This window comes from Ranitomeya variabilis, chromosome 4 (assembly GCF_051348905.1).
Source record: "Ranitomeya variabilis isolate aRanVar5 chromosome 4, aRanVar5.hap1, whole genome shotgun sequence".
Classification (NCBI taxonomy): Eukaryota; Metazoa; Chordata; class Amphibia; order Anura; family Dendrobatidae; genus Ranitomeya; species Ranitomeya variabilis.
Window position 1 is genome coordinate 168,794,496 of NC_135235.1, and position 26,033 is coordinate 168,820,528.

At 43.0% G+C, this 26,033-nt stretch overlaps 1 protein-coding gene across 1 annotated transcript in view; it reads right to left on the reverse strand.

Annotated features, from left to right (window-relative positions):
• Nucleotides 1-26,033, reverse strand: part of LOC143770102 (uncharacterized) — a 66,970-nt gene that overhangs the window by 23,523 nt on the left and 17,414 nt on the right. The window contains exons 3-7 of the mRNA XM_077259366.1: nt 19,300-19,416; nt 9,067-9,228; nt 8,680-8,811; nt 4,310-4,471; nt 3,324-3,485 (exon numbers count right to left, since the gene is read on the reverse strand). Coding sequence (XP_077115481.1) covers nt 3,324-3,485; nt 4,310-4,471; nt 8,680-8,811; nt 9,067-9,228; nt 19,300-19,416 — 735 coding nt within the window. The remainder of the gene's footprint in view (nt 1-3,323; nt 3,486-4,309; nt 4,472-8,679; nt 8,812-9,066; nt 9,229-19,299; nt 19,417-26,033) is intronic.

Consider the following 26,033-nt stretch of genomic DNA (forward strand, 5'->3'; position numbering starts at 1 on the left):
GCCCCTTCTCCAAAGACTCCTTGACATAACTCCACATGGCGGCATGCTCTGGCACAGACAGATTGAAAAGTCGGCCCTTAGGGAACTTACAGCCAGGAATCAAGTTAATAGCACAATCACAGTCCCTATGTGGAGGAAGGGAACTGGACTTGGGCTCATCAAATACATCCTGGAAATCCGACAAAAACTCAGGGACTTCAGAAGAGGAGGAAGAGGAAATTGACATCAAAGGAATGTCACTATGTATCCCTTGACAACCCCAACTAGTCACAGACATAGATTTGCAATCCAGCACCGGATTATGTTCCTGTAACCATGGAAAACCCAGTACAACAACATCATGCAAGTTATGCAACACCAGAAAACGGCAATCTTCCTGATGTGCTGGAGCCATGGACATGGTCAGCTGAGTCCAATACTGAGGTTTATTCTTGGCCAACGGTGTAGCATCAATGCCCCTCAAAGGAATAGGGCTCTGCAAAGGCTGCAAGGAAAAACCACAGCGCCTGGCGAATTCCAAGTCCATTAAGTTCAGGGCAGCACCTGAATCCACAAATGCCATGACAGAAAAGGACGATAATGAGCAAATCAGGGTCACAGATAAGAGAAATTTAGGCTGTACAGTACTGATGGTAACAGACCTAGCGACCCTCTTAGGCTACGTTCACATTTGCGGTCCTCGCCGCAGCGTCGGGCGCCGCAGCGGCGCCGCATGCGTCATGCGCCCCTATATTTAACATGGGGGCGCATGGACATGCGGCGCACTTGCGTTTTGCGCCGCATGCGTCGCTGCGGCGCCCGCGTTGGAGCGCAGAGGACGCAGCAAGTTGCATTTTTGCTGCGTCCAAATTCAATGAAAAAAACGACGCATGCGGCGCAAAACGCAGCGTTGTGCATGCGTTTTGCTGCGTTTTTATTTGCGTTGTGCATTGCGGCGCCGACGCTGCGGCGCACAACGCAAATGTGAACGTAGCCTTAGCACGCTTAGGGCAATCAGAAATAACATGAGCAGAATCACCACAGTAAAAACACAGCCCATTCTGACATCTGAATCCCTGCCGTACTGCTCTAGTCAAAATCCTATCACATTGCATAGGCTCAGGACTCTGCTCAGAGGACACTGCCATATGGTGCACAACTTTGCGCTCGCGCAGGCGCCGATCAATCTGAATGGCTAGAGACATAGATTCGCTCAAACCAGCAGGCGTGGGGAACCCCACCATAACATCTTTAAGGGCTTCAGAAAGACACTTTCTGAAAATTGCTGCCAGAGCATCCTCATTCCATTTAGTGAGCACAGACCATTTTCTAAATTTCTGGCAGTATAATTCTGCCGCTTCCTGACCCTGACATAGGGCCAACAAGGTTTTTTCTGCATGATCTACAGAATTAGGTTCGTCATACAATAATCCGAGCGCTTGAAAAAATGCGTCTACATTAAGCAATGCCGGATCCCCTGATTCAAGGGAGAATGCCCAGTCCTGAGGGTCACCACGCAGCAGAGAGATGACAATCTTAACCTGCTGAATGGGATCACCAGAGGAACGGGGTTTCAAAGCAAAAAACAATTTGCAGTTCTTTTTGAAGTTCAAAAACTTGGATCTATCCCCAAAAAACAAATCAGGAGTAGGAATTTTAGGCTCTAAAGCCGGAGTCTGGACAACATAATCTTGGATACTCTGTACTCTTGCAGCAAGTTGATCCACACGAGAAAACAAACCCTGAACATCCATGCCAGCGCCAAAATCCTGAACCACCCAGAGATTAAGAGGAAAAAAAAGACAAAACAGACTGCAGAAAAAAAAATGGTTCAGAACTTTTTTTTCCTTCTTTTGAGATGCATTTAATTCATTTTTGGCCAGTTGTACTGTTATGATCTGGTGGTTTAGGAGCAACATGGGACGTGCTCTGGAGGAGGTGGTACCTGTACTGACCGCAGTTCCTGAGCTTAACACAACACTAGAAGTAGCCGTGGGATGTTCCTGTCACTCCCTAGACACCTCGTCACAGCCGGAGGACTAACTACCCCTAAAGATAGAAACAGGAAAGCTATCTTGCCTCAGAGAAAATCCCCAAAGGATAGGACAGCGCCCCACAAATATTGACTGTGAGTGGAGAGGGAAATGACATACGCAGAATGAAACCAGGATGTAGCAAAGGAGGCCAGTCTAACTAGATAAATAGAACAGGAAAGAATGCTGTGCGGTCAGTATTAAAAACTAGAAAAATCCACCACAGAGTTTACAAAAATCTCCACACCTGAGTAAAGGTGTGGAGGGTAAATCTGCTTCCCAGAGCTTCCAGCTTAACTGAATAAATCCATAGTGACAAGCTGGACAAGAAAAAACATAGAATGTGCAAAACGATTAAGTCCACAATATGTGGACAACAAAAGAACAAGCCAGGACTTATCTTTGCTGAACTGGTCAGAATATCAGGGAAATCCAAGCAGAGATGTGAATACAAGCAGGAAACATTGACAACTGGCAAAGGCTGAAGGATAGAACCAGGCTAAATAGTAGAGCCAGAAAGACAATCAGTGGAAGCAGCTGCTGACTAGTAAATCCAAGGAGCAGCAGTACCACTTAAAACCACCGGAGGGAGCCCAAGAGCAGAACTCGCAAAAATGCCACTTACAACCACCGGAGGGAGACTAAGAGCGGAATTCACAACAATGGGGTTGGCAGAGGGGGGTAGCAGAAGTAATAGCAGAAGTAATAGCAGAGTGGCAACAAGGGGAGAGGTCAAATATCCGGATGGTAAAGATTAAGATAGATGAGAGTTCTGAAACAGTGTCACATGGAAGGCCACATAGAAGAATGTTGCAGTTAATGTTTGAGGGAATTAATTACATAATCCACTAGTGTATATTCAAGATATGTCTTTGAGTTGGAGTTGGAATAAGCTAGTTATTGCTTGGGTGTGCTGGGTCCGAAAAACAGGGCAGACTCAAAGGTTATTCTTTGAATAGATCTTTTAACAATGATTGATAGGTCTGATGGTGTGGTTGAGTGAGATTGTGGAAAGAATCAATTCACATTTCTCAGTTGAGTTCTAGAAACCTCTCTTAGAACAAAGAAGAAATATCTGGTAGACACTGCAATTCTGGTGACATCTGAATCAGAGTGGTAAATTTGTGTGTCATCAGGTTACAAATGGTACAAAAATGATCTAAGGTCAGATGGAGTAGAATAGGAGTCTTAGTACAGGGTTTCAAGAAAGAGAAATAGAGATGGGTTGAGATGAGGTGGTGTCCGAATGGGAGATGCTATGGGCCCAATTCATTAACTCTTTGGTAAGTTAGCCAAAATAATTTATTATACCTGGATTTCCTTTATCTCCTTTAACTCCAGCAGTTCCCATTGCCCCTGCAGTTCCAGGTGGTCCAGTTAATCCTCTTTCTCCCTTTGCACCTGCAGCTCCAGGAACACCAGTTGAACCTTTAGCTCCAGAGGAACCAACATTACCCTGGAGTCCTTGTGGCCCTAGAATAAAAAATGTAAAGTGTTGGATTAGTGTTACAAATTATTTAATTAATATAATTTATTTGAATGGCCACAATAGATTACAGCTGCCTAGAGAATTAAAAGGGAAATGAGATTTTAAAAAATTGGAAAACGTTTCTGGCTGTTATCGTCAATCTTTCAGTCAATTTCATACGCTTTGAAAGACAGTTTGCAGAAGGCTCCTAGCTGCAGATATTCACAGGTAGGAATGTCCCTCCCATAAAGGACACTGTGCATAAGTCTTGGGGATTGAGAATGTCTTCTAGCTCACATATAGTAGCCTAGCTTCATTTTTACACTCACTTCACAATCTACAATCCATGACGGATGTCTTCTACATTTGCTGACAGACATTGATGCTAAATATATTCTTACTTGTACCCTGCAGTTCTGCATTGGATATTTTCCTCTCCCTGTACACTGATACACAGCTTATATGATTCAAATCCCATCATGTCATTCTCCCTATCTACAGCTTGTAGTACCTGCTCAACTCAGTAACTTCCCACTCTAAACTCCAGTGTTCAGCCTCCTTTCCCTGCCCTTGACTTCTAACACTGAGAGAAGGGAGTGGGAAAAAAGAACAATGTCAGGATCATAGCTCTGCAGGTCTATGTCAAATTCAGAAGGGCAGCTTGTTAAGTGTTAGACTTCGTCACACTTCACATAAGCTGAATGGTAGTATTCTAGATATATTTGACCTACAATGGTTCTACAAAGGTTCCTTGTTTTGTTGTAATGTTACTTGACAAATATATTTCTAGTATATTGAAAATCAAAAATGTATCTGCAGTACAACATACCTGGATCTCCCTTATCTCCTTTGGTACCAGCAGCTCCTTTAACCCCTTGAATCCCTTGTGGTCCTGTTGCTCCTGTAGCACCTTTAGCACCCGCAGCTCCAGGAGTGCCTCCTGACCCAGTTACACCAATTGGTCCTTTTTCTCCCTTAATTCCTTGTAAACCTTTAAGGAAGACAGTACAAAAATAAAAAATATGAATATTACACCATTTTGAAATAATTGCCTGTACAACTTCTGACTCATAGGAACAGTAAAAATTGATGGCAATCCTGACATCATAGATAGTCTACTGTATAGATACTTTTCTAATACATCCAACACTAAAGAGAGGTTGTTCGGACTACTTCTACAACTTTACTTAAATAATAGGATTGTATGAAGTAAAGACTATTACTGTTTTAACATATTTAAAAATTAAATGTGCAAAAAGAATTTACAGTACCTAGCGCACCTGTTTATCTTTTCTAGTGCAACTAGACAACATGACTTAAGGGGACAATGTGACAATGTGCACCACGTTACACATGCGATTTTAAGTCACTTTCTTGGTACAATATAAGCCAACCAAACGTTTTTGTAAAATTAGACCAAATTTCATGATGTACTAAATTAATAATTCTGCATGCACCACAATAAATTTAGTACAGGGGTTGGACAAAATAATGGAAACACCTGGAAACATCAACAAAAGTTAGTTTAATCTGGTGTAGGTCCACCTTTTGCGGCGATTACAGCCTCAGTTCTCTGATGTATGGATTCATACAAGGCGTGAATTGTTTCCAAAGGAATTTTAGCCCATTCCGAAGTTAAAACACCCTCCAGTTCTTTGAGCGACGATGGCAGCGGAAATTGATGTCTAACTTGAATCTCTAAAATCGACCATAAATGCTCAATAATGTTGAGGTCTGGGGATTGTGGGGGCCAGATGAGATGCTCAACTTCATTAGAATGTTCCCGTGCCATGCTTTAACGATTCTAGCTGTATGAATTGGTGCGTTATCATCCTGAAGGATGGCGTTCCTCTCCGGGAACAGTGCTTGAACCATTGGATGCACTTGGTTGCCCAAAATGCCTAAATAATCTTGGCTGTTAATTCTTCCATGAAGGGATATCATTGGCCCAGCGGAGCTCCATGAAATAGCACCCCAGATCATCACAGAACCTCTGCCATGTTTTATGGTTGGGAGAAGGCAGTCTGGATGGAATGCTTCTTTTGGCTGTCACTAAACATGCACTCAGCCAGAGGTTGGAAATAGGGTAAATGATGATTCGTCTGAGAATATCACATGTTTCCACTGCTCGAGGGACCAATTCTGGAGGTTTCTACACCACTCTAAACACTTGGAAACATTTGTCATTGAGAGCAGCAGTTTTCTAATTGCAGCTCTTCCGTGGAATCCAGATTTGTGCAGCTCCCGACAAACAGTTTTTGTGGAAACTGGGTTCTGTAGGTGTTCATTGAGCTCACCAGTGATTTTCGGAGCCGTGGTCTTGCGATCGCTCTCACAATTCGCTTTAGAGGCCGACTTTCTCTCTCAGTCATCTTTGACTTTCGGCAGGACCTGTGCTTTGCTGCTGACATTTTTCCTTCTCTTTCAAACGCAGTCATTACTTTGGAGACAGTACCTCTTGACACGCCAAGCATTCAGGCACTTTCTGTTACACTAGCGCCTGCCATACAAGCACCAACAATCTGGCCTTTTTGAAAATCCGAGAGGTCTGTCATTGGTATCAAGTTCTCATCAATGTTCTTACAATTATGCAAAGCAAACAGTTAATTTACATACACATATCACATAACACAAATAATCAACTGCAAAACATTACCATATATCACGGTTTGCATGTTTATCACATGTTCGAAGATTATGATGCCAAACGTTAGGTGTTTCCATTATTTTGTCCCTGTAGATTTTTAGATTCTAAAATATATGCTGTCTCTGTGTATGCACACATAAATTGTATACATTGTTAATTTTCTGGACTATCTAGGTGGAAGATCTGCTGCTTATTATACAAAATCTAATTCACAAGCTGGGGAGAAAATAAACAGCAGAAATTGATGATGCAGTGGATTTGAATACAGCAGCATGTCATTATATGCTGCCATCAGGGCCATCATCAGGGAATTACTGACCCGAGACGTAGGTTCAGTTAAACTCAATTGCCGTGCAGGCCCGTGTGGTAATGGTTAAAAGCTGCCAGCCAACCAGAGGCTTTCAGCTGACGTCATTGTCATTCGCCGGCGAGTCCGTGCTTGAAATGCCTAGGGTGGGTGTCGGCGCTGGACACCGGCCAAAGGCAAGCCCGGGGCAGGATGGGAGACACAGGGGCAGGATGAGAGACATGGGGGCAGGATGTAAACACATGGGGCAGAATGGAGACAAGGAGGATGAATGGAGACATGGGGGCAGGATGTAAACACATGATGCAGAATGGAGACATTGGGCAGAATGGAGACAAGGGGCAGAATGGAGACAAGGGGCAGAATGAAGACAAGGGGCAGGATGGGAAACATGGGGCAGGATGGTAGACACAGGGCAGGCTGGAAGACATGAAGGGCAGAATGGAGACACGGAGGGCAGAATGGAGACACGGAGGGCAGGCTGGAGACACTGGACAGGATGGAGACAAATGGAGCTGGAATATGGAGCAGGATGGAGACAGATGGGGCAGGATCATGATGCAGAACAGAGACACATTGTGCAGGATCATAGGGCAGGTTGGATATGATGGAGACAAATAGGGAAGGATCATGGGGCAGGATCATGGGACAGATGGGGCAGGATCATGGGACAGATGGGGCAGGATCATGAGACAGGTGGGGCAGGATGGGGTGATCATATGGGGGCAGAATGGATACTCATGAGGGCAGGATGGGATAACATATGGCTGGAGCCAGGAATGAGATACATGGGCCAGGATGAGGGATATTATTACCATATAGGCTAATTAACGGATATTATTACGGCAGTGAAGTATTTATTTTATTTTTTGAGGATACTGTTTTAAATGGGGGGGGCGGTCCTGTTACTGTGCAGAGTGACATTATGTTGCCTTTTTTTCTTCATCTGGTGTAGTGTAGAAGTTGAGAAAAAATTAAGTAATGTGTTCTGGAAGCAGAGCTCTAGATAACTGTGTAATTTCCTGCAGAGACAAGCCCTGGTTGGAAGAAGTGATGGCAGTCTGTGCTGGATGAAGATTAAAAAAGAAGATGAAGGACTTTACCTAGAGACATCACTGGTGAGTCAGTGTGTTACTTGTACACACTATATGTACACTGACACTATACACTGTATACTATATACAGAGGTCATGTGTACAATGTTACCAGTGATCACTGTATTACCTTTACACTGACACTATGTACAGAGATCCTGTGTATAATGTCACTGGTGATCACTGTATTACCTGTACACAGACACTGCATACTAAGTATAGATCTCCTGTGTATAATGGCACTTGTGGTGACAGTATTGTGTCTTTTTTATTAATGATCAGTATTGTAGCATTTAGTCACTATGTGGTGATAATATGTTGTCCAGCCATGGTCTGGTGGTATTTGTTCATTGAGTGCTATTACTCGGTCACTGTGTGGTGGTAATATGTGGTCTGGACATGGTACGGTTATATTTGTCCCTTGTATGTGATATTATTAGTCATTTTAAAAATTAAAAAATAACTAAAAATATACATAAATTGTATTGCATATTTTAACAAATGTTTAATAGATTAGAGTAGAGTAGGAGCTGGCCAAAAGAGTCTACTTTGTCATGGTAGCAGATTAAAAAAATCTTTTGGCCAAAACAGGAGCTGCTGGCTATATGTGTGATCTGGTGATTGGAACTGTTAATGTGTAATTGGTGAGAAGTGGAGTTTTTCCAAGAGAGAGAGGTGGGACTGTGGACAGTTTGAGGGGGTGGAGGTGGGCTGGGGTGGAGCCTGGGTGGAGACTCAAGGGGGACCCAAAAATGTTGCCAGTATGGTGCCCAAAATTCCTAGTGGCAGCCCTGCTGCACATTACACCCTTTGCAACGCAATACTAAATCTGCAATATATTTTACGACTGGGAAAATCAAACTGGATATGTCCTGTGTGACCATACCCTAAATATTAAGTAGCATGTTAAAAATACCCCATATTGTGAGACTGTATGGCTCCACATCAAAGATATGGACCTAAAAGTAATGATACAGAGTTCAGATCCTTAATTCCGCCTGAAGGACTCATATCTTAGGTTGACCATAAATCGTATTTATTCTTAGAAATATTTGTCCTTTACTTATAAACAAATGTTTATAATAAGGTTAAACTCAGTTACGTCACAGAGATATAAATATACTGCATATAGTTAGAATTTCTTTTTTTACCTCCGTCCCCTTTGTCCCCCTTTGCACCAGCTGGTCCTGTCCCATGAGGTCCAATAGCACCTTTAGTTCCTGGAATTCCTGGGGAGCCTTTTTCCCCTGCCACACCTCTGTCTCCTTTGAATCCTTGAGGACCTTGAATTAAAATTGTTAAGCAAAGTTTGAGGGTATAACATTATTTTAAAACAGGCAAAGACAAATCTACGAGATATAGAAAAACATAGTATAGCCATATTTGACAACGCGGCCTATCATCTGTTATTTACTCTATATATAGGTAAACTACATTCTCAGAATTCAGATTGCAGACAGTACATTGACCAAACATTGTGTAAACACACAGAGGAAGGTTTTATATAATGAATATAACACAGGCATTTGGTAAATTACCTAGGTCGCCTTTGTCCCCTTTGGAACCAGCAGCTCCTTTAATGCCTGGAGTTCCAGTTGCTCCAGTTGCACCTATAGCACCTTTAGCACCAGGAATTCCAACAGCACCTGTAGCCCCTGAAAGTCCCAGTGAACCTTTTTCTCCTTTAAGACCCTGTGGACCTTGAATTAGAAATAGTACACAAAAATTATAATTGTTAGAATCTAAAACAGGTTTGACATCAATTTTCACAAAATTAAAGGACCAATAATACTAAATCAATTAACATCAAGCAATTTTAATAACTGTGAGTACATAGTGCAAGACAAAAGGGCTTGATGCTTTTCTCTACTCATGACCTTCCTTTCACTCTTTGGCCAATTTCCAAATCCTTTGCTCTCAATGCAATTTTACAGAAAAATAACAGAAAAACTTCCCAATAACTCCCCAAGGAATTGGATCAATTGCAAACAAAATATGGGCAAACTATGTAAACCCAGCCACAAAAAAAAGTGCATACTATTTTCCATATTTTGCTTTTTTTACCACTTAATAGAAGCTAACAGTTAACTGAAACTCCACAACACACAGTATAAAGGCCAATGCCAACAATTTTGGCACAAAATGTGCACAGCCATGTGAACATCTGGTCTCACCCTAGGGGTATGTGTTCGCAATGTCTTTTTGAGGGGGATGATGACTTAGCTATTGTTATTTTACCAACTTTTTTGAGGTGTATTTTTGCGGGCGCTTTCTGGATGTCAATTTAACTTCAGTGAACAGCTACAAAACATTAAAAACAATAATCAGGTGTCTTCCAGACATCTTTCCTGCTTTCCCATTGACTTGTACTATACGGCCAGTGTCTTAAGAGCAGAAATGGCCTGAAGAATAATCTGGTGACTTCTTTTAACAGCTTGGTTCAAAAGCCTAAAAATATGAACAGTAAGTCATTTTTACAAAGAAATGTACATGTTCATTCTTTTGTGTTTTCTGAGACTTTCTCAGGTGGAATCTGGAGCAGAAAAAACATCATGTGCACAATACATGAGTAATTAGTTCTGGAAGTCTAACAGATGAAATGTACCAGTGACCAGAAATTCTGCTAGAATTGGATCATACATTACGTCCAAAATGTTGCTACAGTGTGGAGTTTACGATGTTTCAGAAAGCTGTGACAAAAAATTCCTTGAAGGTGCAATTTATAATTCCATTCACATATTGAGTATTACAAGCAGAATTTCTGAATTTCTGTTTCAATATCTGCTCTAAGGGTAGATTCACCTACTGCTGATTTTGTTGTAACATTTTTGAGAGTTTAAATTGTTTTTAATCATTTGAATGGTGTTGTTTTATATGAATGACTTAGCTGCAAAAATTTCTGTGCCAAAATCTGCAGAATGTAAATTTAGGATGTGTTTACATGTAGCATAAATGCTGCATTTACATGTTGTGTAGTAAAAGTCCAAAAAAAACTTGCCAATCTCTGTCTTCTGTGTTTTCCTGCAATGTTTTGTTCCTCTTCTCACTCGCCCAGTCTCTAGATCAGTGTTCCCCAAGTCAGGTCCTCAAGAGCCACCAACAGGTCATGTTTTCAGGATTTCCTTAGTCCACAGGTGATGGAATTTGTTGTGAATTCTGCTCTTGGGCTCCCTCTGGTGGTTGTTAGTGGTAGTGCAGTTGTTTCTGAGTTGTATTCCAGGGCAGGTGTTTCTGCTGATTGCAGCTCTATTAGGTATTTAGGTGTGTAGGATCCAGGAGTCCCTGCCAGTTGTCCATTGTTCTTGGAGGGATTGCATCTCTGTCTGGCTCCTCATGCCCTGCTGTCAATTCAGCTAAGATAAGTGTCTGGTTTTTTGCCTCTGAAGCATACATGCCGTGTGCTTTATTGTTCAGTGCAATTTATTGTGTTTTTGTCCAGCTTAGACTTTGTTTGGATTTTTCTGTCATGCTGGATTCTCTGGAGATGCAGATATACATTCTATGTCTTTAGTTAGATGTAGAATATTAGTATTATCTGTTGTGGATATTTTTAGGGTTTTAATACTGACCGCTTAGAATTCTGTCCTATCCTTTTCTATTTAGCTAGAAGTGCCTCTTTTGCTAAATCCTGTTTTTCTGTCCGCGTACGTCTTTCCTCTTGAACTCACAGTCAATATTTGTGGGGGGCTGCCTATCCTTTGGGGTTCTGCTTTGAGGCAAAATAGAATTCGCTTTTCCAACTTTAGGGGGTATTTAGTCCTCCGGCTGTGTCGAGGTGTCTAGGCCGTGATAGGTACACCCCACGGCTACTTCTAGTTGCGGTGTCAGTTTAGGGTTGTGGTCAGTACAGGTACCACGTACTCCAGAGATAGTCTCATGCGGCTCCAGGGTCACTGGATCATAACAGTACAACTGGCCGACAATGAGTTAAATGCATCTCAGAGGAAGGGAAGAAAAGTGTTGAGCCATTTTTTTTTCTGTAGTCTGTTTTGTCTTTCCTTCCCTCTTTTCCTCTGGGTGACTGAGGAGTTTTTTGCTAGCATGGACGTTCAGGGATTAGCTTCTCGTGTAGACCAACTTGCTGCTAGGATACAGGGTATTTCCGATTATATTGTTCAGACTCCGGTTTTAGAGCCTAGGATTCCTACTCCTGATTTGTTTTTTGGGGACAGGTCCAAATTTTTGAGTTTTAAAAATAACTGTAAACTGTTTTTTGTTCTGAAACCTCGTTCCTCTGGTGATCCCATTCAGCAGGTTAAAATTGTCATCTCCCTGCTGCGTGGCGATCCTCAGGATTGGGAATTTTCCCTGGAATCTGGGAATCCGGCCTTGCTTAATGTAGACACCTTTTTTCAGGCTCTAGGGTTATTATATGATGAACCAAATTCTGTGGATCATGCGGAGAAGACCTTGTTGGCCCTGTTTCAGGGTCAAGAAGTGGCAGAATTGTATTGTCAGAAATTTAGAAAATGGTCTGTGCTGACTAAATGGAATGAGGATGCTTTGGCGGTGATTTTCAGAAAGGGTCTTTCTGAATCTGTTAAAGATGTTATGGTGGGGTTTCCCATGCCTATTGGTCTGAGTGATTCTATGTCTCTGGCCATTCAGATTGATCGGCGCTTGCAGGAGCGCAGAACTGTGCGCACTGTGGCGTTGTCCTCAGAGCAGATGCCTGAGCCAATGCAGTGTGATGGGATTCTGTCTAGAATGGAACAACAAGGATTCAGATGTCAGAATAGGTTGTGTTTTTATTGTGGCGATGCTTCTCATGTCATTTCAGTCTGCCCTAAGCGTACAAAGAGGATCGCTAGGTCATTTACCATCAGTACTGTACAACCTAAATTTCTGTTATCTGTGCCCTTGGTCTGCTCATTGTCATCATTTTCTGTCATGGCGTTTGTGGATTCAGGCGCCGCCTTAAACTTAATGGACTTTGAGTTTGCCAGAGGTTGTAGTTTCCCTTTGCAGTCTTTGCAGAACCCTATTCCTTTAAGGGGCATTGATGCTACTCCTTTGGCTAAAAATAAGCCCCAATTTTGGACACAGGTGACCATGTGCATGGCGCCAGCCCATCAGGAAGATTGTCGTTTTCTGGTGTTGCATAATTTGCATGAAGCTATCGTGCTGGGTTTTCCATGGTTGCAGGTACATAATCATGTGTTGGATTGGAAGTCTATGTCTGTGACTAGTTGGGGTTGCCAGGGGGTTCATAATGATGTTCCTTTGATGTCAATCTCCTCTTCTTCCTCTTCTGAAATTCCAGAGTTTTTGTCTGATTTTCAGGATGTATTCGATGAGCCCAAGTCCAGTTCCCTTCCACCGCATAAGGACTGTGATTGTGCGATTGACTTGATTCCTGGCTGTAAGTTTCATAAGGGCCGACTTTTCAACCTGTCTGTGCCTGAACATACCGCCATGCGGAGTTATGTTAAGGAGTCTTTGTAGAAAGGGCATATTCGGCTATCTTCTTCACCATTGGGAGCGGGATTTTTTTTGTTGCTAAGAAGGATGGCTCCTTGAGACCCTGTATTGATTATCGCCTCTTGAATAAGATCACGGTCAAGTTTCAATACCCTTTACCTCTGCTTTCCGATTTGTTTGCTAGGATTAAGTGGGCTAGTTGGTTTTCGAAGATTGACCTTCGGGGGGCATATAATCTTGTTCGTATTAAGCAGGGTGATGAATGGAAAACTGCGTTTAATACGCCCGAAGGTCATTTTGAATACCTTGTGATGCCATTCGGGCTCTCTAATGCTCCATCTGTTTTTCAGTCCTTCATGCACGATATCTTCTGGACTTATCTTGATAAATTCATGATTGTATATTTGGATGACATTTTAATTTTTTCCGATGATTGGGAGTCTCATGTGGAACAGGTCAGGATGGTATTTCAGATCCTTCGTGATAATGTTTGTTTGTGAAGGGGTCTAAGTGTCTCTTTGGAGTGCAGAAGGTTATTTTGGGGGGCTTCATTTTTTCTCCCTCATCTATAGAGATGGATCCGGTTAAGGTTCAGGCCATTCATGATTGGATTCAACCCACATCCGTGAAGAGCCTTCAGAAATTTTTGGGCTTTGCTAATTTTTATCGCCATTTCATTGCTAACTTCTCCAGTGTGGTTAAACCCTTGACCGATTTGATGAAGAAAGGCGCTGATGTGACGAATTGGTCCTCTGCGGCTGTCTCTGCCTTTCAGGAGCTTAAACGCCGATTTACTTCTGCCCCGGTGTTGCGTCAACCGGATGTTTCTCTTCCGTTTCAGGTTGAGGTGGACGCTTCTGAGATTGGGGCAGGGGCTGTTTTGTTTCAGAGGGATTCTGTTGGTTCCTTGTTGAAACCGTGTGCCTTCTTTTCCCGTAAGTTTTCCCCTGCTGAACGCAATTATGATGTCGGCAATCGGGAGTGTTGGATTGGAAGTCTATGTCTGTGACTAGTTGGGGTTGCCAGGGGGTTCATAATGATGTTTCTTTGATGTCAATCTCCTCTTCTTCCTCTTCTGAAATTCCAGAGTTTTTGTCTGATTTTCAGGATGTATTCGATGAGCCCAAGTCCAGTTCCCTTCCACCGCATAGGGACTGTGATTGTGCGATTGACTTGATTCCTGGCTGTAAGTTTCATAAGGGCCGACTTTTCAACCTGTCTGTGCCTGAACATACCGCCATGCGGAGTTATGTTAAGGAGTCTTTGGAGAAAGGGCATATTCAGCCATCTTCTTCACCGTTGGTAGCGGGATTTTTTTTTCTTGCTAAGAAGGATGGCTCCTTGAGACCCTGTATTGATTATCGCCTCTTGAATAAGATCACGGTCAAGTTTCAATACCCTTTACCTCTGCTTTCCGATTTGTTTGCTAGGATTAAGGGGGCTAGTTGGTTTACGAAGATTGACCTTCGGGGGGCATATAATCTTGTTCGTATTAAGCAGGGTGATGAATGGAAAACGCGTTTAATACACCCGAGGGCCATTTTGAATACCTTGTGATGCCATTCGGGCTCTCTAATGCTCCTTCTGTTTTTCAGTCCTTCATGCTTGATATCTTTCGGACTTATTTGGATAAATACATGATTGTATATTTGGATGACATTTTGATTTTTTCCGATGATTGGGAGTCTCAGGTGGAACAGGTCAGGATGGTATTTCAGATCCTTCATGATAATGCTTTGTTCATGAAGGGGTCTAAGTGTCTCTTTGGAGTACAGAAGGTTTCTTTTTTGGGCTTCATTTTTTCTCCCTCATCTATGGAGATTGATCCGGTTAAGGTTCAGGCCATTCATAATTGGATTCAACCCACATCCGTGAAGAGCCTTCAGAAATTTTTGGGCTTTGCTAATTTTTATCGCCGTTTCATTGCTAACTTCTCCAGTGTGGTTAAACCCTTGAATGATTTGACGAAGAAAGGCGCTGATGTGACGAATTGATCCTCTGCGGCTGTCTCTGCCTTTCAGGAGCTTAAACGCCGATTTACTTCTGCCCCGGTGTTGCGTCAACCGGATGTTTCTCTTCCGTTTCAGGTTGAGGTTGACGCTTCTAAGATTGGGGCAGGGGCCGTTTTGTTTCAGAGGGATTCTGTTGGTTCCTTGTTGAAACCGTGTGCCTTCTTTTCCCGTAAGTTTTCGCCTGCTGAATGCAATTATGATGTCGGCAATCGGGAGTTGTTGGCTCTGAAGTGGGCGTTTGAGGAGTGGCGACATTGGCTTGAGGGAGCTAAGCACCGTATTGTGGTCTTGACCGATCATAAAAATCTGATTTACCTCGAGTCTGCCAGACGGCTGAATCCTAGACAGGCTCGATGGTCCTTGTTTTTTTCCCATTTTGATTTTGTGGTCTCGTATCTTCCAGGTTCTAAGAATATCAAGGCTGATGCCCTTTCTAGGTTTTTTTTGCCTGATTCTCCTGAGGTCCTTGAACCGGTCGGCATTCTGAAGGAGGGGGTGGTCCTTTCTGCCATTTCTCCTGATTTACGATGGGTTCTTCAGGAATTTCAGGCTGACAAACCTGACCGCTGTCCAGTGGGGAAATTGTTTGTTCCTGATAGATGGACTAGTAGAGTGATTTCTGAGGTTCATTGTTCTGTGTTGGCTGTCCATCCTGGTATTTTTGGTACCAGAGATTTGGTTGGTAGGTCCTTTTGGTGGCCTTCCTTGTCATGTGATGTGCGTTCTTTTGTGCAGTCCTGTGGGACTTGTGCGTGGGCCAAGCCTTGTTGTTCCCGTGCTAGTGGGTTGCTTTTGCCTTTGCCGGTCCCTGAGAGGCCCTGGACGCATATTTCTATGGATTTTATTTGTGATCTTCCGGTTTCTCAGAGGATGTCGGTTATCTGGGTTGTTTGTGACCGGTAGTGTTGAGCGACACCGTCCGATACTTGAAAGTATCGGTATAGGAAAGTATCGGCCGATACCGGCAAAGTATCGGATCTGATCCGATACCGATACCCGATACCAATACAAGTCAGTGGGACTCAAGTATTGGAAGGTATTCCTGATGGTTCCCAGGGTCTGAAGGAGAGGAAACTCTCCTTCAGGCCCTGGGATCCATATTAATGTGTAAAATAAAGAATTAAAATAAAAAATATTGATATACTCACCTCTCCGACGCAGCCTGGACCTTACCGCTGTGAACCGGCAGCCTTCTTTGCTTAAAATGAGCGCGTTTATGGCCTTCCATGACGTCACGGCTTCTGATTGGTCGCGTGCCGCTCATGTGACCGCCACGCGACCAATCACAAGCCGAGACGTCATCCCTCAGGTCCTAAATTCCCTTCTAGGAATTTAGGACCTGAGGGATGACGTCATGGCTTGTGATTGGTCGCGTGGCGGTCACATGAGCGGCACGCGACCAATCAGAAGCCGTGACGTCATGGAAGGCCATAAACGCGCTCATTTTAAGCAAAGAAGGCTGCCGGTTACTAGCGGTGATGTCCAGGGGCCTCCGGACAAGTTAGTATATCAATATTTTTTATTTTAATTCTTTATTTTACACATTAATGTTGTTTCGATACCGATTCCCGAAACCACAAAAGTATCAGATCTTGGTATTGGAATTCCGATACCGCAAGTATCGGCCGATACCCGATACTTGCGGTATCGGAATGCTCAACACTAGTGACCGGTTCTCTAAGATGGTTCATTTGGTGCCTTTGCCTAAATTGCCTTCCTCTTCTGATTTGGTTCCATTGTTTTTTCAGCATGTGGTTCGTTTGCATGGTATTCCGGAGAATATTGTGTCTGACAGAGGTTCCCAGTTTGTTTCTAGGTTTTGGCGGGCCTTTTGTGCTAGGCTGGGCATTGATTTGTTTTTTTCTTCCACATTCCATCCTCAGACAAATGGCCAGACCGAGCGAACTAATCAGACTTTGGAAACTTATTTGAGATGCTTTGTGTCTGCTGATCAGGATGATTGGGTGGCTTTCTTGCCATTGGCCGAGTTTGCCCTTAATAATCGGGCTAGTTCGGCTACTTTGGTTTCGCCCTTCTTTTGTAATTTTGGTTTTCATCCTCGTTTTTCTTCAGGGCAGGTTGAGCCTTCTGACTGTCCTGGTGTGGATTCTGTGGTGGACAGGTTGCAGCGGAATTGGGCTCATGTGGTGGACAATTTGGTGTTGTCTCAGGAGGAGGCTCAGCGTTTTGCTAACCGTCGTCGGTGTGTTGGTTCCCGGCTTCGGGTTGGGGATCTGGTCTGGCTGTCTTCCCGTCATGTTCCTATGAAGGTTTCTTCTCCTAAGTTTAAGCCTCGGTTTATTGGTCCTTATAGGATTTCTGAGATTATTAATCCGGTGTCTTTTCGATTGGCCCTTCCGGCCTCGTTTGCTATCCATAATGTCTTCCATAGATCTTTATTGCGGAAATATGTGGTGCCCGTTGTTCCCTCTGTTGATCCTCCGGCCCCTGTGTTGGTTGATGGGGAGTTGGAGTATGTGGTTGAGAAGATTTTGGATTCTCGCTTTTCGAGGAGGAGGCTTCAGTACCTTGTCAAATGGAAGAGTTATGGCCAGGAGGATAATTCTTGGGTTTTTGCCTCTGATGTCCATGCTGCTGATTTGGTCCGTGCCTTTCATCTGGCGCGGCCTGATCGACCTGGGGGCTCTGGTGAGGGTTCGGTGCCCCCTCCTCAAGGGGGGGGGGATACTGTTGTGAATTCTGCTCTTGGGTTCCCTCCGGTGGTTGTTGGTGGTAATGCAGTTGTCCCTGGATTGCAATCCTGGGCAGGTGTCGCTGCTGATTGCAGCTCTGACTGGACTATTTAGGTCTGCAGGATTCATTAGTCATTGCCAGTTGTCCATTGTTCTTGGAGGTTTTGCATCTCTGTCTAGTTCCCCTTCCCTGCTGCCAAAATCAGCAAAGATAAGTGTCTGGTTTTGTTTCTGCAACACACATGCAGTGTGCTTTACAATTCAGTACTGTTCATTGTTTTTCTTAGTCCAGCTTTGACTGTGTTTGGATTTATTCAGTCTAGTTGGATTCTCTGGAGATGCAGATATACATTCCATGTCTTTAGTTAGATGGTGGAATTTTTGTATTACCTGCTGTGGATATTTTTAGGATTTTAATAGTGACCGCTTAGTATTCTGTCCTATCCTTTTCTATTTAGCTAGAGTGGCCTCTTTTGCTAAATCCTGTTTTTCTGCCTGTGTGTGTCTTTCCTCTTATACTCATAGTCAATATTTGTGGGGGGCTGCCTATCCTTTGGGGTACTGCTCTGAGGCAAGATAGAATTCCCATTTCCATCTATAGGGGTATTTAGTCCTCCAGCTGTGTCGAGGTGTCTAGGATGTGTTAGGTACACCCCACGGCTACTTCTAGTTGTGGTGTCAGTTTAGGGATTGCGGTCAGTATAGGTTCCACCTACTCCAGAGAAAGTCCATGCAGCTCCAAGGTCACCAGATCATAACAGTCCGGCCAGCTTGGAGGCAATGGTGATCCCTCTCTCACGTGAGGTCTGTAAGCCTCTGATGCTCACTAACATTCCAACCCTTCAGGTTATCTTCCATTCCTGGAGCTGCAGCTCATATGTGGCTGCACAGCCCCACTAGTACTTCTCACTGCTCTCTTCCACTTTCTGCCAGGAGCTACAGACTCCCACGTCTGCTCAGCTGCACACTTCTCTTACCAGCTCCGCCTAGATGATGTTCCTCGACAAGCTCCTCTCTGGCAATCTCTGTCCAACTCTCTTTCTTTCCAGGGACTGCACCACTTTCTCTGCTCTTCCGTCCTCACTCTTCCACTGTCTCTCCAGACTAATCTAACTCCTCCAGACCAGAATATTTAGAGCTGGGGAAGCTTCCCCTTCTGGCCTGGATTCAGAATGTGTTGCATCTAGGTGCTTTCCTGGTAAAGGAAATCCCCCTTGCCTCCAAGCATGATATTGCCCTCCCCGAATGGAAGGCAACATCACTGTAACAACCGGTTACCTGGTGTGTTACAGAAACACAGATTATGCTAAACCAAATAGCATCCACAATGGTTATCACTGGAATATTAGGTCATTCATCTTCATTACCACCTTATTTTAGATTAATTTTGTAATTTTGTACAGATTTATATGCACTTACCATAAATATTTAAAAATGTATTTTTTTCCATGCTAGCTCATGCTGGACCATAAGAAACCTCACATTATAAAAAGAAAAATACAATTTTGAGTACTCCGGAGACATTAATAAATGTTACTCCTATCATACAAATGTTTTCTGTGCAGTTAGTATTGATATTGGTGACTGTCAATGATAATTTTCACAATCTGCATGACAAACATTTTGAAATTGCGCCTTTTGTTACCTGGTGTTCCATTTATCCCTTTATCACCCCGATCTCCTTTCAAACCTTGGGGACCTGCTTTACCTGGAACCCCTGGATCTCCTTTTAAACCTGGCCTCCCTTCTTCCCCAGGAGTTCCTAAAATTAGAAAAAATAATAGTATTACATTACTAGTGACCAGGGATGTAACAAATGTCACAGAGATTGCCACCTGGCCCGTTAGGGTGGGGGCCCATCAATACCACCAGAAAGTTCAACTGGATGTTCGTCCATCAGACTCTAGTTAAGCCACTGGTAATTGCACAGTAGTATTTTGATGGAAAATGTGAACATTATGTCTTCTTGTTTTTATTAAATGTTTATAAATTGTAAAGTTGCGTTTGCATGCAGATGATAGATTCTGCCGTGGTGCTATTGTATCCAGCTACTACATGAGCCGATTATCTGTGCTGTAAGAGCCAGACTCATTCCAAAACCCATATTGGAAGATAGAAGGTATGTACTTAACATTTGGGCATTACGGCAGTGCCCACAGTTAAACAGCCAGAAGGGACCCACTATGCCACAATACTTCATAAATGTTAACTAGATCACGGCAAGGCCATTTACCCCTTTCCTGAACAACCACTTCTTAAGATTTTGTTTCATACATGTGGTTTAAAGAGCTGTAAAAACTTTTCTTGTTTGGATAGTCAAATTTTTTTGTGTGGTCCTAAGTTTTATATCTGTTTTTTTTTTGTTTGTTTGTTTTTTTAAATATATAAGGCAACATACCACTGAAATACATTTTATAATATATTTCTCTATCAGTAACATTTACTTTTATATATCAGACATTTTATTTTCCTGGTTTTTATATATCTATAAAATCATGTTGTTCTGTCTCCGCCATCTAATTTGTTACCTCCGATTATCTGTTTGCATAATTTGCAGTTTCTCAGCCAGTGTACAGGACTTGATATATTCATACCTTTATTTGTAGTGCTTTGGCTCCCTCTAGCGGTCAGAGATATGTTGACTGTTCTATTTTTCTGTTATGTATTTTTTATGTCTGATTCTCCCTTGCAATGCATTATGGTAGCTCAGCCTACATTTCCCTCCATTATCCTTTCACTTCCAGTTTGCTCTCCAGGAAAGACGCTTGCACTTCATCCCCCTTGCGATTGCATTGCCGGTATGTCTTTATGCTCTCTGTAGATATTTCTGCTCTATATTAGCCTAGCTTAACCAGTTGCTCTCCTAGTTCAGTTACTAGCCTTCTAAATGTAATGCATAACGTTTATCATGTGTAGTATGTATTTGTTCTATACCATGTACTGATTCCATGTATATCATTATCCACAGTTTCACCGCATCAATATACCACTACGTTTAATAAAGCACAGACTCAACCGCAGTCTCCTTATTGGACCCGGTATAGCGGTTTAGCTGACTGGATAGCTACAATGAGCCTGCCTCATTTAGTGAGGACAGAACACATGTACAATATTTATTTCACATATTATGCACCCTATAAGGTCATAAAAGACCCTTGATGGGTATTTCAACATTTAAATACTTTCTCACATCTGATTTTTACATGTAATTGGAATGGGTATATTAGACCCAGCTACAGTGAAAATTTAGCATCCTGTCTGCACATCAGAGATGATTCTCCTATGACACAGCAGCTTTTGCTTACTTCTTACACCCAGTGATCACTTGGCTGCTGGGTCTGGAGGAGAAAATGCTGTTATTGTTTTCTACACAGTATAAACTAGCACTTTTTTAGTGCAATAATATCAAGAAAGTAGAGACTGTAACAAACCATCTCTGGCTACTCTGTAGGGAGTCGGGCTGTGTATAGCAGCCAGCTCCACGATCCTGCAAGCTGCTTGATTTCATGTAGTCGCTCCTCTATGCAGTGATATTTTAGAATAGAAATGATTGAATATTCTAAGACTCAAATCTGCCAAATCCCACAAATTTTTCAAGAATATTAAATTCACTTCAAAGCTATTTGATGCAAGTTCAATTCCCCTCATTAAACTCTGGCATCATTACAGAATGCTAACCTCACAGCTCAACTGTCCCAACTCTCCAGCAGCCTGCAGTCTAATCATCCACGCCTCTTTTTTTTCTTCATGCTTCTATCTTATTCAACCTTTTTACATCAGGCTGTTGCTACCAGCTAAACTAGACCTCATACATCATTGTGTGCCATCACTGTCACTCTGGTGATGTGTGTCGTAATGTCAAGATATGAGCGTCAACTGCACAGTGCACCAAGGACCTAACTGAGCCTGAAGCCCCTGCCTGAAATGAAGACACAGAATAGGATACGTATGATGGCATATGTAATGAAATATGTATTTGTAAGATGTATGACCAGCAGTAAATTAGCATCTTTTCTAGGCTGCATCTCCTCACAAAAAGTCTTGACATATGTTATCATGAGAAAACACCACTTTCCAGGTCTCAGGTCATATGGCCCCAGGGTCCCTTCCTGACACAAACAGAATTGGAAACATTTCACACCTTCTGACTCCTTTGAAGGCAGACAAAAAAAATTGCAACCTGACAATCAAACAATCCGAGGGTCACGTGAAGCGTAGTGCAACATAAAGTCAGCCATGCATGCCAGACTACTAACAGGCAAGACTTCCATGTCCTCATCAACAGGATGACTGACCATTCTGTCCTCCTCCTCCTCATCCTCCTCCTCCCTGTCCTCAGGCCATCCACTCTGAACAGACGGTATGACAGCTGTGCTTGTAGTACTGTCTCTAGCGCATCAAAGTAGCTCCTGTTCTTCCTTCCCCTCCTCCTCATTGCCTACCAATCCATGGTGAGAAGACATGAGGCTGGGCTAAGTGTAATCCCTCTGTATGGTAACTTGCTCCATGTCCTCATGCTCTACCTGCAATGCATCCTCTTTAATTGTGAGCAGAGAGGTTTTCAGAATGCTGAGAAGTGGGATGGTGATGCTAATTATGGCATCATTGCCGCTCACCATCTTGGTGCAGTCCTCAAAGTTTTGGAAGATGGTACATATGTCTGACATCCATGTCCACTCCTGAGGTGAATTGTGTGGATTCTGAACTGAATATCGATGGCCTTGTTGATTTTGGTAGTGAACAACTACCCTCTTCTGCTCAAAAATCCTTTCCAACATATGCAGCGTAGAGTTCCAGTGCGTGGGGACATCACGCACCAGTCGGTGAGCTGGTAGCTGAAAACGCTGCTGAAGCATGGCAAGGGCGGCTGAAGCTGTAGCTGACTTTCTAAAATGGGCAGACAGATGGCGTACTTTCACTAGCAGATCCGGCAGCTCTGGGTAGCTTTTCAGAAAAAGTTGAACCACGAGGTTAAGCACATGGGCCAAGTAATGTACGTCTGTGAGCTCACCTTGCCTCAGAGCCGCCACCAGGTTACGGCCATTGTCACACAAGTCCATGCCTGGCTGTAGTTTCAGAGGTGTCATTCAAATAGCTGACTGCTCTTTCAGTGCTGTCCACAACTCTTCTGCATTGTCACCTATGCAGATTAGCTGATTAGGTGGACTTTCCCTGTAACAGCATTGCTGAGGGCACATGTAATGTTGTGAGACACATGCTGGTGTAATGCCGGTAGGGCACACCGGGAGAAAAAGTGGCGACTTGGGACCGAGTACTTTGGGACGGCCACTGCCATCATGTTGTGGAAAGCTTCCGTCCCAACGAGCCTAAAAGGCAACATTTCGAGAGCAAGCAGAAGAGAAATGTTAGAATTTAGGACTGTGGCCTGTGGGGCGTTGGCTGGGTATTTCCGCTTGCGTTCCAAAGCCTGGGGTATAGAAAACTGAAGGCTGTGCTGGGACAAGGATATGGACGGGCTTTATGATGGTGCTGCTTGACTGTGGGCAACAACATAGTAACATAGTAACATAGTAACATAGTTAGTAAGGCCGAAAAAAGACATTTGTCCATCCAGTTCAGCCTATATTCCTATATTCCATCATAATAAATCCCCAGATCTACATCCTTCTACAGAACCTAATAATTGAATGATACAATATTGTTCTGCTCCAGGAAGACATCCAGGCCTCTCTTGAACCCCTCGACTGAGTTCGCCATCACCACCTCCTCAGGCAAGCAATTCCAGATTCTCACTGCCCTAACAGTAAAGAATCCTCTTCTATGTTGGTGGAAAAACCTTCTCTCCTCCAGATGCAAAGAATGCCCCCTTGTGCCCGTCACCTTCCTTGGTATAAACAGATCCTCAGCGAGATATTTGTATTGTCCCCTTATATACTTATACATGGTTATTAGATCGCCCCTCAGTCGTCTTTTTTCTAGACTAAATAATCCTAATTTCGCTAATCTATCTGGGTATTGTAGTTCTCCCATCCCCTTTATTAACTTTGTTGCCCTCCTTTGTACTCTCTCTAGTTCCATTATATCCTTCATGAGCACCGGTGCCCAAAACTGGACACAGTACTCCATGTGCGGTCTAACTAGGGATTTGAACAGAGGCAGTATAATGCTCTCATCATGTGTATCCAGACCTCTTTTAATGCACCCCATGATCCTGTTTGCCTTGGCAGCTGCTGCCTGGCACTGGCTGCTCCAGGTAAGTTTATCATTAACTAGGATCCCCAAGTCCTTCTCCCTGTCAGATTTACCCAGTGGTTTCCCGTTCAGTGTGTAATGGTGATATTGATTCCTTCTTCCCATGTGTATAACCTTACATTTATCATTGTTAAACCTCAACTGCCACCTTTCAGCCTAAGTTTCCAACTTATCCAGATCCATCTGTAGCAGAATACTATCTTCTCTTGTATTAACTGCTTTACATAGTTTTGTATCATCTGCAAATATCAATATTTTACTGTGTAAACCTTCTACCAGATCATTAATGAATATGTTGAAGAGAACAGGTCCCAATACCGACCCCTGCGGTACCCCACTGGTCACAGCGACCCAGTTAGAGACTATACCATTTATAACCACCCTCTGCTTTCTATCACTAAGCCAGTTACTAACCCATTTACACACATTTTCCCCCAGACCAAGCATTCTCATTTTGTGTACCAACCTCTTGTGCGGCACGGTATCAAACGCTTTGGAAAAATCGAGATATACCACGTCCAATGACTCACCGTGGTCTAGCCTATAGCTTACCTCTTCATAAAAACTGATTAGATTGGTTTGACATGAGCGATTTCTCATAAACCCATGCTGATATGGAGTTAAACAGTTATTCTCATTGAGATAATCCAGAATAACATCCTTCAGAAACCCTTCAAATATTTTACCAACAGTAGAGGTTAGACTTACTGGCCTATAATTTCCAGGTTCACTTTTAGAGCCCTTTTTGAATATTGGTACCACATTTGCTATGCGCCAGTCCTGCGGAACAGACCCCGTCGCTATAGAGTCCCTAAAAATAAGAAATAATGGTTTATCTATTACATTACTTAGTTCTCTTAGTACTCGTGGGTGTATGCCATCCGGACCCGGAGATTTATCTATTTTAATCTTATTTAGCCGGTTTCGCACCTCTTCTTGGGTTAGATTGGTGACCCTTAATATAGGGTTTTCATTGTTTCTTGGGATTTCACCTAGCATTTCATTTTCCACCGTGAATACCGTGGAGAAGAAGGTGTTTAATATGTTAGCCTTTTCCTCATCATCTACAACCATTCTTTCCTCACTATTTTTTAAGGGGCCTACATTTTCAGTTTTTATTATTTTACTATTGATATAGTTGAAGAACAGTTTGGGATTAGTTTTACTCTCCTTAGCAATGTGCTTCTCTGTTTCCTTTTTGGCAGCTTTAATTAGTTTTTTAGATAAAGTATTTTTCTCCCTATAGTTTTTTAGAGCTTCAATGGTGCCATCCTGCTTTAGTAGTGCAAATGCTTTCTTTTTACTGTTAATTGCCTTGCCTGTCTTACTTCTTTGTTTAGCCACATTGGGTTTTTCCTATTTCTAGTCCTTTTATTCCCACAAGGTATAAACCGCTTACAGTGCCTATTTAGGATGTTCTTAAACATTTTCCATTTATTATCTGTATTCTTATTTCTGAGGATATTGTCCCAGTCTACCAGATTAAGGGCATCTCTAAGCTGGTCAAACTTTGCCTTCCTAAAGTTCAGTGTTTTTGTGACTCCCTGACAAGTCCCCCTAGTGAAAGACAGGTGAAACTGTACAATATTGTGGTCGCTATTTCCTAGATGCCCGACCACCTGCAGATTTGTTATTCTGTCAGGTCTATTAGATAGTATTAGGTCTAAAAGTGCTGCTCCTCTGGTTGGATTCTGCACCAATTGTGAAAGATAATTTTTCTTGGTTATTAGCAGAAACCTGTTGCCTTTATGGGTTTCACAGGTTTCTGTTTCCCAGTTAATATCCGGGTAGTTAAAGTCCCCCATAACCAGGACCTCACAGATGCAGGGCTAGAGGCATCTTCACATGCATGGTGTACTGGGGATTGGCTTCTACACAAAACAGTGGAAGAAGCAATGGTGTGACCTGCAGACAGTGGTCCTGGAGCCTGGAGTTCGACCCTCAAAGTCGGGTGCTCTGCTGCCATGTGCCTGATCATGCTGGTGGTGGTCAGGCTGGTTGTTTTGCTACCCCTTGTTTGATTGTAACCATGCCCATGTATTGACTGATAGCCGACACAGAATTTTAGTCAGCTGTCAGTTAGTACGGGGGCCTGGTTACAGCCACTGTTTATTACACACTGAGCGGTGATTGAAGCTGTGCCTCTATAATTGAAAGGCTGCTAGT